The 12,667-nt window shown below is 36.5% G+C and overlaps 1 protein-coding gene across 4 annotated transcripts in view; it reads left to right on the top strand.

Moving 5' to 3' along the window:
- The window catches only part of KIDINS220 (kinase D interacting substrate 220), an 82,233-nt gene extending 72,029 nt beyond the window's left edge, over positions 1–10,204 (top strand). For all 4 annotated transcript variants that reach the window (XM_074581792.1, XM_074581791.1, XM_074581790.1 and 1 more), the window contains 4 exons: positions 1,832–1,972; positions 3,658–3,756; positions 4,770–5,018; positions 7,800–10,204. In XM_074581792.1, the coding sequence (XP_074437893.1) occupies positions 1,832–1,972; positions 3,658–3,756; positions 4,770–5,018; positions 7,800–9,071 (1,761 nt within the window). In that variant the 3' untranslated portion in view covers positions 9,072–10,204. The remainder of the gene's footprint in view (positions 1–1,831; positions 1,973–3,657; positions 3,757–4,769; positions 5,019–7,799) is intronic.
- Positions 10,205–12,667: the final 2,463 nt, after the last annotated feature.

The following is a 12,667-nucleotide window of genomic DNA, read 5'->3' as shown; positions in this document are numbered from 1 at the left end:
TAGTTTAGGTAGACTACCTACCCAGAAAACAGGGTATATGTCTTTTGTTTGTTTAGTGTCCAGTTGACATCACATAAAAAAAAAAAATAAAAATGGTCAAAGGAACAAAGATTAGTGCCCCAGCTCTGTTTTCAGGCAAGTGTGTGAACTGCTAGGCTTAGATTCCCCACAACCTCCTATGGTGTTCTGGAGTGAAGTTGGTCGTTTGCCAGTTTTAAGTCCATTTCAAGTACATCTGGCAGAGAACTTGGGAGGAATTACACGTAATAGCATCTAAACTTTGAAACTCAGAGTAGCTAAGGCGGGGAGCGTGCCTACCTCCCCAGATCAGGATATCTCCAATAACAGTAAGTTAGAAATAACTTTGAGGTTAAATGGTAGTAGGTAATGAGTTTTTGGATTGCTGTCTTGGAATTAATAGTTGACTGAATTCTTCTTAAATATCCTGGTTTAGATAATTCAGATATGGTTAATGCCATTCTGTGTGTTAATTCTTGGTTTTCATAAGCAATATATTTGGATCTATTAATTTAAATTAATTCCAGAAGATTAAATAACTTTGAAGAAATTAAATAAAAATGGAAAAAAAGTATTGCGACTATAAAAATAGCCTTCGTTGGTAATTTGAGGAATATAGTCAAACTTGATTAACAGAACTCTGGATAGTCAAAGTGCACTTTTACATCCCAGAGTTTGCACGTGTGATGATGAGCTCTGAAGCTTTAGAAGCTCTTTTGCATTGTCCCAAGATGAGCTTTGTTTGGTGCATCGTCTGTGGTGCTGAAACCAAAACTTCACCTTCAGAAAGAGGGGAGAGTGCAACCTCCCTCCCAGGAGGAGGGCGTACAAGTACTTCATAGCTGATAGAACTGGTTTTGCTTTGAGGAGTTCGGTATCACTAGCATAACTGTTCAGAGCTTTGCACTTTGCTCCTACTTAATGCGCAGGCCCCCATCCAGGGAGAATGTGGGGTTTTTGGGAACATACTGTCTTAGCATCCCGAGTACCTGCAGATGCATTTGTTTTGTTTTTCCACGCTTTCTGTGAAATTTGCAGAAGCTCTCAACATTAACAGGACAACTTCTGTGTTACAGGTCTGAGTTGTGAATAATTTCTACCTAAACCTTGCCAAAGTTCAAGACATGTGAAGCATCCATGTAGTATCTTGGAGGGCAGCGGCAGTGCTGCTCTGTATTTCTGTACTGTGGTACACAGCCCCTTGGCTGATCTTGCATAAATGGAGCAGAAGGAACCTCTGGAAAATGGACATGTGTTGCTAAAATTACACAATGAATCCAAGTAATTGAGGAGTTATGTTTTAGGTCATCTTTATCTGATACTAAACCAGGAGTTTTTAAGACAGGGAAATCTTAAGTTGTCTGCATTATTTAAAAAAATCAAAACAAAACAACCACCAAACAAAAACACACACAAAAAAAACCCCAAAGACAAAAAAAAACCCAAACCAACCTAACTACTAAAATCAGGGGGAAACTCTGTGTAAAGGTGCATTTGAAATTAATTAATCCTGACTTAATATTTCTGATTTTTATGTTGCTTTTCTTAAATAACGTTATTTAAGAGAGTTATTTTCTCACATAGGCAGGACTCAAGATGCTGTGTTTTTTCTCATATAGATACCTATAATAAATGTTTCCTAATATATAGATGTTCCGATAGTAATTGAAAATGCCTGTGTATTCTTATTCTCACCTCTTAATTTTAAAATGTAGTGGAACACAACTTGATTTGTGTTAGCGTATATTGTGAACTTCTGAGTGTACTGAGTATTTCAACAAATCTTATGTGCACGTTTTCTCACTTCTTACAGGGAGCAGGCACAGGATCGACCGCAGGAGTATCGCACGTGTCTCTGAGCACAATGAGTGTGGAAGCCGTGTGTGAGAAGCTAAAGCAGATAGATGGTCTGGACCAGAGCATGCTACCTCAGTATTCTGCAACTATAAGAAAGGTCTCGGCTGAACTCTTTTCTCGAAAATATTTATGGAAACAAATCAAATGTCAAAACAACATCCTAACTTCTATGTGTGCTAAATTTGGAGGACGTTTTAGTACAAGCATATGTTTTTCAGAGAAAATGCTCTCTCTTAAAAAGGAAAAACAGACTCAGAAATATAAATGCTGATGAGACTGGTGATTTTGAGGGGGAAAAAAAAAGGCAAGAAAAACGTTTTCAAAATTGCCATGTGTAGATAAATAGGGTTGCAAATGTGTTGGAGATCCAGGTAATAACATCCCTTTTTTTTTTTCACCGTGAGAAATTGACATCTCTCTTCTGTTGTGAATGGGTGGTGAAAAGATGGTTCCATTTCTCTCTTATCACATTCCACACCTATACATTTTTCTATTAACTGCTCTTTTCTCTGAGACATTAGCACAGAATCATTTTTATCTTTATTATTTTTTTCCCACCGTTCTGTGTGCTCCTTTTACAAAGAAAGAAGGGAAAAATATGAAGGTTGTCACTAGTGAATGTTTTTGTTGAGCATGCTTTGTCCTAGTACCCGTCATATCTTAAAATGATATAGGGAGGATGTTGATTCAAGGATTAAGAACCAGTTTATCATAGGAAGCTTCAGCAATGTTGCTTAAAGCAAGAAGTAGGATGTCAGATTGTGGTTGTTAAGTGTAGCTGCAAAAAAGTTCTAGTTACTTCAGTGGCTCGAGTGCTAAAAGAATGTGCTCATCCATTATCTTTAATGAGATTCCTTTTATATTTATATTCTCGCGTTTCTTACTGAAAGTGATATCATGTAAAAAGGAAGAATGAAAATGGCTTTGCCTGGTCTCTTTCCTGGTTTGACCTGGGATATGGGAACAAACCCACTGAGATCCCTCAGACTGAGCAGAGCTCTCAACTTGAGCCATTTTGTGGCTACTCTCTGAAGACATGGTTCCTCTTCTACATTCTGTCCATCCATTGATTACATGGTATAAAGAGAAATACCTCTCAAGGCTGCGTAATGAACATGGTTCTGCATTGAATTTGGTGCTGTTGGAAGTTAAGCACTGTATAAACGTGCCTAACATCAGGAATCACCTTCCTGGAATGTAGATGGTGTTTAGGCACTTCTGCGTTGATTTCTGAATGATGATGAAAATTAGAAAGAAGTCTAGTCCTCTGTCCCCAGGTATTTCTGATGCTGGGGGGAGTGTAAGCCTGTGTTGGTGGAGGTAGTACTTGATCTTAAATGCCTCAAACCAGGGGTCAGATGGTGCCTGGGACTTACTTGATTATCTTCAGATACTTGGGCATCTGCAATTTGTTTGTGTTCTGAGTCTGAGAAATCTAGGCAGATGAATGTGGATTATTGTCTGAAATTTTCTGCCACTGATGTGTTGTTTCCTTATGGCTGTTCATAGAACACAATCATATTGCCTTTCATATACACATTTTTGATGTGTTTAGTATTTTCATTTTTTTCATGACACATAGGTTCTTCTTGTCCATCAGCAATCATCAATAAATAATCTTTTATAAAAACATGTTTATTTTATAGTATTGGACTTTAAACTGGTTTTGGGGAATTTCACTAGTAGTCCCCATCAATGTATTCTAATTGCCTTTTTAGTCTGTTACTGACACGCCATAAGTTTCGTATTGGTAATTTACATTATTTAGTTTTATTGTTTTAGGCAAATATAAATGGGCGTGTCTTGGCTCAGTGCAACATTGACGAACTGAAAAAAGAAATGAATATGAATTTTGGTGACTGGCACCTGTTCAGGAGCACGGTAAGACTTTCTCTTCAGTAATCAGGTCATCATAAATTAGTCTCTTTCATTATGAACCTTTTTTCTTTCCTGTTGCTTTCTTGTTATTATCATCTTTACGATGATAATTATCGTCTTAAAACATGAATGCATTTATTATTTTCTTACTCTGTCTTTTGGTCTTGAGGAACACCTTAATTGGTTATGAACTGTGAAGTTTTGCCTCCTCTTTTTGTAAGATCTGTTTTTCCTGTATGGGTTCTCTTTTCCCTTTTTAAATTTGCCTCTTTTAATGAAATTGCCAGAACTTAATTGCATGGCACACAATTGCATAAGCATAATTTTTAAGGAAACTTAAGCTAAAAATCGAGCCAATGAGATAGATGTACAATGTTCAATTGACACATACTCATATAATGCAAGAATGCTGCATTGCATACTGTTATTGAAACATATACATACAGATATCTAATTGCCCTCCTCCCGGTTTGAGAGTAAATGACAGTTTTACAGTGAGGGTTATGCATCACAGAGAACTGTGTTTTCTCCTAAGTATTTTTAGCATATTGCCAGTTTTCTTTCTGAAAATGGCAACATGTCTCTCAACTGCTAAATCAGTCTTGAAAGCTCTGAGAATTACAAGGTGAGATTTACTGTTTGATTCAGGTTGATTAAGCTATAAAACTGAAGTGCTTGGTTTTGCTTTTAAATCTGTGATTTATCACTTCTCTAGTTTTACAAGAATTTAAGTGCTTTGGGGCATGTGAGTTCTTTTAAGTGTCTGAGCACTAATAAAAATAATTTGTAAATACAAAAAAAACTCTTAAAATGTGATTTTGCAGTAAAGACAATGCACCAGATTTAGGAACGGATTTTTCTTTATACCTTTCCATGATCACGGCTACATAAGCAACTACACTTTTACAGTTGTGAATTCCTTGTTCCTATCTTTTAATAGAATTCTTCTTTAACAATTTTGAGAACTTCTTCTATTTATATAATTACATTTATACTGTCTCTTTTTGTGTGTTAAGATTCTTGAAATGAGAAATTCAGAAAATCAGGCTGTTCAGGAAGATCCTCGTGGAACAACTGAGCATGTTAATACTACGATTCCTCATAACGAACTTACTCGTCGTCCTGGGCATAACACTGAGTTGCCTCACACTGAGCTTACAGGTCTTTCTGGTCAAGCTCCCTACACACTTAACTTCAGCTTTGAAGAACTCAACACGATTGGTCTTGATGAAGCTCCTCCACGCCATAGTAACTTAAGTTGGCAGGTATTTAATAATGTATTCTGCTTGCTTACCTGTATGGTAAAGGGTTTTATTCAAGGGTTCTTGGATACAGACAGGTCAAGAAATAAATCTACTGTGACAGTTCAGGTACTTTTAGTTCTCAGTCTCAGCAAAGACTAGTTTTGCAGAGATGTAAACTCTAACCACACTCTCTGAGAGTCGAAGTCTTTAGTCTTTGCCATCTGAAAACTATTCATCTGTCCCAGTAATCACTCTTGAGAAAAAAATCAAAGCTATTATGCTTTTCTAATCTAGTTTAAGGTGGCGTCCTGTGAGACTTCTGTTTATCATAGTATTCAGACCTTGTGTAGGAAATATTTTGGCTATGTGCTAGCCAGGTGTTATGCTATTTAAAGGTTTACAGATACATTTGTTAGGTTTTTGTAAACAGACAACTAAAGCACTCCATGATGCCAGAGCCTGGTCCTGACGATGCGTAATCTATTCATAGACTCCAGACCTGACATCCTACTCTAACTATGGTTTCTGCCATTGATTATGGTCAATTTCCTCCTGTATCTTATGAAATCACCTGAAGTGTGTGATTTTTTTTTTCTTTTGTCATTTTTAAGAAATAAGACAAATTGGTATCTAAATAGAATTAAAAAACCAAACCCCTCCAAACATTTAGTAGCTTTTTCATCTGTGGAAGTCTAAATTAGAGAATCTTGAAGGTGCATCAAAATAGGAAGACAACCCTAAATTGCTAGCTATAGGTGATATTTTTAATATTCAAAATTGTCACTGAAAAGAGGTTTGGGATGTATGTCCCAGAGATAGATTTCTGTACCAGATACCTTTGTGTGTGTTTGTAGGATCCTGATTACACTTACTGCCTATTTCCAGCAATGGAGTATCAGTGTACGTTTTTCCAGTCCAAAGTGGCATCACTCATACTTGTTACATTGCTTTTGTGTCAAAAGCACAGAAAGAAGCACAAGAAAATCTTTTTTAAAACACTCTTTAAAATGCAAGTTTAAATAAATAGTGCTTCTGATGCCCATATAGTTCTCTGAATTTGAATCAAAAGAATGAGGTCGTTTGTCCTTAAGAAAACATTAGAATTTGCCCGTTGGAATTTTTGAAGTTGATAGTGATTAAAAAAGAATATTGCTGCTTCTCTGTAAAAAGAAGGAGCACTACTGGAAATGCATGACAAAATCAAATATTTCTCTCTTTGGTGAGGAAGCATAGCTGCCGTGAGTATGGATAAATAGCAGGGAATATGCATAAATAATCAAGTGTTAGTATTTCTGAGATTCTTGCATTTTCCTTTGGGCATTGAATTGCTTAGGAGTCATGGCAGATAGAAGTTATTTAAACACCATTTCCCTTTAGTTAATCATGTTTAGCTGTTCGCCAGTATTCTAGTGTATGTACAACATTATTGATCTTATCAAAAGCTGTCAGTAATACTTCCTTAGTAATAGAGAAGGAATAGTGGAATGGTAACCTGCAGATCTTGTGGATGTTGCTTGCTGGGGGGATTATGAGCGTCTTCTGAGAAGGAAAGAAACATGTTGGTTTGCATTGCGTTCCAGCGCAGCACAAGAAAAAAGAAAAGATGATGAACAGAAACAAGAAAGATAAGAAGGATACACATAAGAGCAATAAAACGGTGGGGGGAAGGAGAGAAGAAAAACAGGGGGTGAGAAAGAGAAGTATGGACCAAGAGGGAATATCTATATGATTAAGCAATCCTATTCTAAATCTTAAATTCATTCACAGTGTTTGAATCCACACATTAATTTTCCTGTTTACATTTAGCTTGTTAAAATTACCCGAGCCCTCTTAGGTTTTTTTTAATAGTGTTTTCTAGTAGAAGGGAGGTTTTTGAAACGTGGTTCATTTTCAGGGTTGCCCCAAATAAGACATAATACCTCAACAGTCTTTCAAAGTCTCATCTCCTGTGCACTGCAAAGTTGAGTAGGTTTCTTAAAGTACTTATTGCTTAAGTCAGTGTCTCAGCTCCAATGCACTGGGCACCGTACATCTTTTACCCGGTGGTAGTGAGCAGCCTGTTACACACATGGCACAAAGCCATATGTTCAGCCACAATCCATTCCTTCACTTTGTTCAGCTCTGTGCTGGACCTTGGTTCTAGCATTTAATAGATGGCCTAGCATCCTATGCCTATGGGGTACTCTGTGTGCACACTGAAAGAGAGCAGAGGTGGAGGCAAAGAGCAATATGTTTGTCCAACAACTGATTTTCCTGAAATCAGCTATATGCAATGGAATTTTGCGAGGATATATTTAAGTATGTAGGATGAGAGTCTTTTAAAAGTGTTTTTGAGATGTTCAGCATTTAGATGAAATCTTGCTGTCTTTCTAATATAAAATGCTAATTTTGTAAACGTGTATTAGAAAATCCCATCTTGACATACCAATTCAATTGTTATAATTATATACTCAAAAGAGCCTAGAATGCACTGGATAAAATGCTTGTTTTGTGGAAATGTTCTGTTGTGGGGACCAACAATAAGAATACTTTGTGAGTTTAGTGAATGTGTGTGTAATTGCATATATATGATTATAGTAAGCATATTTAATTATAGCATTGACAATTTCACTTGCATAATCTATTTATAGCAACAACAAAAAAAATCATTTAAGCACATACTTGATGCTTTGAGTTATTTAATTTTAAAAGATCATTAAAAGTAAAAATAAATAGTTATTTAATTTTAAAAGATCATTAAAAGTAAAAATAAATAGTTCATTTAACTTTTGTCTCTCTTTTCTTTCTTTTTTTTTTTTCCAGTCACAAACTCGTAGAACTCCAAGTCTTTCAAGTCTTAACTCTCAAGATTCTAGTATTGAAATATCAAAGCTTACTGACAAGGTACAGGCAGAATACAGAGATGCATATAGAGAGTATATTGCTCAAATGTCACAGTTAGAAGGAGGTGCCAATTCTACTACAGTAAGTGGTAGGTCCTCCCCTCATAGCTCAAGTGCTTTCTATATGGGTCAGAGTACATCAGGGGGGTCCTTGCATTCCAGTTCAGAACAGGAAAAAGGAAAAGATGGTGAACAGAAACAAGATGATGGAAGAAAGTCTTTTTTGCTGAAGAGAAATGATGTTGTTGATTACAGTACTTCAGGTGTTTCTACTAATGATGCATCTCCTTTGGATCCTATTACTGAAGAAGATGAAAAATCTGATCAGTCTGGTTCCAAGCTTCTCCCAGGAAAGAAGTCTTCGGAAAGAACAAGTATTTTCCAGGCTGCGGATTTAAAGCTTAAGGGAGTTACTCTCCGGTATCAGAAACTTCCAAGTGATGAAGATGAGTCAGGAACTGAGGAATCAGATAATACTCCACTTCTTAAGGAAGGTAAAGATAAGAAAACAGATGGCAAAATAGAGAAGCAGCCCAAATCTCCAGAACATGGATCTGAACCTATTAGAACCTTCATCAAAGCAAAGGAGTATTTGACAGATGCCCTTTTGGATAAAAAAGATTCATCTGACTCTGGTGTAAGATCCAACGAAAGTTCTCCAAATCATTCCCTCCATAATGAAGGAGCAGATGATTCACAGCTTGAAAAGGCAAATCTCATTGAGCTTGAAGATGATAGTCACAGCGGAAAGAGAGGAATTCCACACAGCCTTAGCGGCCTTCAAGATCCAGCTGTGGTTCGCATGTCTATTTGCTCAGAAGATAAGAAAAGCCCTTCTGAAAGCAGCTTGATAGCAAGTAGCCCAGAAGAGAACTGGCCAGCTTGCCAGAAAGTCTTTAATTTAAATAGAACCCCGAGTACAGTAACCTTAAATAACAACAGTGCTCCAAACAATCGAGCTAATCAAAATTTTGAAGAAACACAAGGTATTGGAGATTCGCCTCAAATTATCCTGCACCCTGGCTCAGGTTCCAGTTCAGCCGCGGTTCAGAATGAGAACCTGAAGAGCGTTGCTCACAAGCGGAGCCAGCGTTCAAATTATACCAGGCTTTCAAAAGATTCATCAGAGCTCCACACTGTTACAGCCTCAGAAGGGGCTGGTTTTGGAGAAGAGAGAGAGAGTATCCTGTAAAAAGCAGCCAAGTTAAAACGGAGTATGCCCATGAATTGTAGCTTGCTTGGAATTCTTTGTCAGTGTGTGGTTACATTAAGCTCTGTAGTTTAAGCTTTCGGTATTGTAGTAGAAGGTCTAGATGATTTTCAGTCATTTTCTTGGAGAGAAGAAATAATTTTTACAAGCAGCAAGTTACTTCAGACCTTTCCCACATATAAACGCAGTACTTGTCAGCATGGAAAACTGGTTCTTTGTTAGACACTGTGCAAAGGTTTGGTCAGGGGCAGATGTTACGGAAGTAAGTATGGTTTAATTATTAAAATTATGATGTGATTTTACTTTTCTCTTGGGATACGTATTACTTATCCCTTCTAAACATTCCAGTTAAGTTTGCATACTTGCAAGTAAAGTTAAGACTGTGCATCTTTGCCGTTTGATGTAAGAGATGCCAGAAGATTAAATATCACAACCTGTGACACCCTTATCAAACTTTGCGTAAATTAGTGGATTAATGTGTGCAAACATATATTACATATGTTGAAATTTGAGTGTTAAGATACCTGTTTGGCTAGATGTACATTTTTACTCACTGTACGTTCAGTAATTGCTGTTGGCTTTGTGAACTTTGGGTAGAGTGGTGATAAGGTTTGTAAGGAACATTGTCTTGATGTGTCATTGGAATTGGCAGTTATTTATAAGGTACTACCTTATCATTGATTTAGTGGATCCTTTATTTATTTATAGGTACATAATTTTACAATCACTGGTCTAAATAGCTTCAACCACCTGAGCTACATTAAAATATTGTAAGGATAAAGTATGAATGTGACGTCTGAACTTATTGGAATATCTATTGCTGTGTGTGATCTCTCCTTGGTACAGTGTTTACCATTTGGTTATGGAAAGAAAAACAAGCAGTGTTTGCAGTTTTAAAAATAATGCATACTTTTTGGAATCTTGCAAGAGCTGTATGCCAGCTTCTTTATTTCTGCGGTACAGTGTTTGAAGATTTTTATGTCATCTAAGTAATGTACCTGAATGTTACTGTAGCAAATACTTGTACTGTCCAGTGAAATCTGCATGTTTTGAGGAAGAATTGTTCAAACTAGATTCTGGTAGTACAAAGAGAATAAAAAAAAAATAAATTGGCATGTTGGGTTTGTGTCCAAATTTCTATTTATTGTGGTATTTTGTTTCTTCGCTTGATAAAAATGTTACATCCATGTTGTTTTGGTTAAAGTACTTCACGGATTTAATTGAAAAGAATGCATTAAACCAGTATTGTTATTAATACAGTACAAAATAAGCATCAAGTATAAAAATACGTTTGATACATGGAATTGCCTAAGCAGACGTTTCTAAAGGAAGTGCTGTGAGCTGCGGAGATGTGGCCGCCTCCCGCAGTAATCCTGCTGTGTGTGGCAGTTAATGTGTGCTGGTGGTTCTGCGCGGCTTTGTGTCTGTCCTAGTGCGTCTCCAGCAGGACCGTGTGGTCGTGGCCTTTGTTATCCAAATCAAAAGGGTGCTTTTCCTATACCAGAGTCAACAGAGGAAAAACTGGCTTTATCTTGGCTCTTTGTTTTTTCATTCCATGGATGTCTCATACTTACAGGACTGGAGACACGATCTGTACATTTTTGGATTGTGTTAAATTGATTCATTATTGGATTGAGTTAAAATTTACTCATCAGAGCGTTACAGAAGTACTGGAAATTTGGACATATCTTTGTCTATTGAAAAGATTATTAGTTTAACCAAATAGCCTCCCAAAACAAAGTAAGAAGCCCCCAAACCCTGTGTAGCTTCATGATATTTTACCAAATCTTTGGGAACAATTTTTTGGTTTAGATTCTTCCTATTTAAAAAAAAAAAAAGAAAGTATATCACTGCTTTCTGTAATTTTTGAGATGTAAAAGCTTTTTACAGAAAGATACTTATAAGCATTGTTTGGTAAGAGAGGGCAAGAAGCGTATCTTTCTTCATTTAGGCGTATTCACGGTATTAATGAAAGATACCAATTATTTCAAATCATTTTGTCTGTTGAAGTTCTCAAATAATCCAAATGGATGAATTTTAGATTTTCATATGGTTTTGAGATATTTTTTTTTCTTCCTGAAAGTTTTATCCCTCAAGTCCTCATAAAATAGCAAAATTGTGATGAAATAGATAGTTGTGTGGAAATCTTTTCAGTGTTTCTATCTTTATATTCATAAACACCAGTGTAATTGCTTACCATCACTAAGAAACAATAGTTACAAGCAAAGCGCCGGTGTAAGATAGTACAGGGCTTAATGTAATACTCTCCTTGGGTGTGTAGGGCCATGCCCCGCATGGGATGTGGGGACCTAAAATCATTTCAGTTACAAACTGTGGTTCAGTCCGCCTTCCTTTAACTGTATTATATAATAATGTGTGCTGTAGTTTATGTAATCGGATGTGTTCATGCGCTTGTTATTTAATGCCATCTTAGCAAAGTTCCTAGAATCGGCAAGATAGGAGTGCTTCATAGCCAGGACAGTATGCTACAAAAGATGTTTGTTAATAAGACAGTAAATATAACTGATGCTTAAAATCTACTTGTATAAAAATGACTGGACAGGGTGCATTTTTCTTCTTCATTGAGGCATCTTTTTAATTTTTTTTATACAGGTGTTCGTAAACAAACAGAAGAAAGCGTAGTACTCTGATAAAGGGGGAGGGGAAAAGAGAAAGGAGAGGGAAATGGAGTACTTAATACAGCACAGTAGTAAGAAGTGTCTTTTAGTACATAGTAGATATATACATTAGTTACTGTACATGTTTAATGAATTTTTCACATGTAGAATATGAAAGAATAGTGTTTGCAAGAATTAGAAATATGCTGCAGTTTCGTAGCTGAAGCTTGTTTTTTCTCTACCACAGTTGCTATGGTTACTAACTTGCTTAGTTTGTTGCACAATTCTTGGAGTTAAGAAACCATAAACAATTTCCAGTGTTGAAATATTAAACGTTAGCTCTGTGACTTGTGGGAATCATGGAACCCAAGAGTTCCGTGGAGAATGGAAATGAATGAAGAGTATAAAACAATAAGACAACTGCAGACTTATTTCTGGTACTCGTCACTTTCCAGAACTCTTGTAATGATAGTTTATGTATCCACTATAATTTTGGATGACTGAACACTGCAAGAACTTGAAACCATGACTTCTTTGCCCAACTGAATCTGAAGAGCAGAGTTTGGCGTGTCCTCTTGTTCTGATGCCTGCATATGTTTGCATGGTAGGTTGAAAATAAATCGGTTTTGAAAGGAAAAATTGGATGCAAGTAACATTCCAGGATTTATGTGAGACTCTTGTGGCTATTTGCCAGCTTTTTCCAGGGTTGCAGTTTATGAGGAAGGGGGAGAGGGAAATTCTTACATCCTACTTGTAAAACTTGCAACAAAATAATGATCTAGTAAAATTCTGGGATATTCTGTTAAAAGGTTTCCATTTTGTGCCTGTCCTGCTCAGTCTGGGATATCTGATCACCCTGAATGACTTTGCCCATGCAGAATATATACGTGGTGTAAGTTTTCAGTTCTTAGCTTTCTTAAGTTTTCTTTTCAAATAGCGTTAATTTTTTTTTTTCTTCTT

Source organism: Larus michahellis, chromosome 3 (assembly GCF_964199755.1).
Source record: "Larus michahellis chromosome 3, bLarMic1.1, whole genome shotgun sequence".
Lineage (NCBI taxonomy): Eukaryota > Metazoa > Chordata > Aves > Charadriiformes > Laridae > Larus > Larus michahellis.
Note: the sequence above shows the minus strand (reverse complement) of the source record. Positions and strands in the feature narration are given on the sequence as shown.